Source organism: Penaeus monodon, chromosome 21 (genome assembly GCF_015228065.2).
Source record: "Penaeus monodon isolate SGIC_2016 chromosome 21, NSTDA_Pmon_1, whole genome shotgun sequence".
In the NCBI taxonomy this organism is placed as follows: Eukaryota; Metazoa; Arthropoda; class Malacostraca; order Decapoda; family Penaeidae; genus Penaeus; species Penaeus monodon.
The window spans coordinates 28,586,710-28,587,112 of record NC_051406.1 but is presented as its reverse complement, the minus strand read 5'-3'; the positions used below and the strand labels follow the sequence as shown (position 1 = coordinate 28,587,112).

At 39.7% G+C, this 403-nt stretch overlaps 1 protein-coding gene across 2 annotated transcripts in view; it reads right to left on the bottom strand.

Annotated features, from left to right (window-relative positions):
• LOC119586411 (rho guanine nucleotide exchange factor 7-like) overlaps positions 1 to 403 on the bottom strand; it is a gene marked incomplete at both ends in the record, with an annotated part of 85,656 nt that overhangs the window by 75,691 nt on the left and 9,562 nt on the right. For both annotated transcript variants that reach the window (XM_037935133.1, XM_037935134.1), the window contains 1 exon segment: positions 22 to 220. In XM_037935133.1, coding sequence (XP_037791061.1) covers positions 22 to 220 — 199 coding nt within the window.

Below are 403 nucleotides of genomic sequence, written 5' to 3'. Positions count from 1 at the left end.
ATTCTTTCACATATTCAGTACCGCCAACTCCTTGTAAACATGGGATGATCTCTGGGTGTCTCCTCTATCAGGATGCCCTTCGTCTAGGTGCCGTTCATACTCCTGCAGCATCCCAGCATACTTGTCTAACCGTCTGAAGGGCTTACTCAGTGCAGTTGTCAATACCATGATTCCTGGCTTGAATGCACCTTGACATTCCATAAAACTGTTTAGTTCATCTCTGAAAAAGCAAAATAGGATCAAGTTATATATTTTATATGTAGCAATACAATAATTTCCCTTCTACAGTTTCGTATTATATAGACTTTAACCTTCTCTTACCCTCCGACTTGGAATCTAAGTAAGTTCCTTCACTCAACCTGAAATTTTAAATTTCACTCCAGTACAGTTACCTGAGAGCATG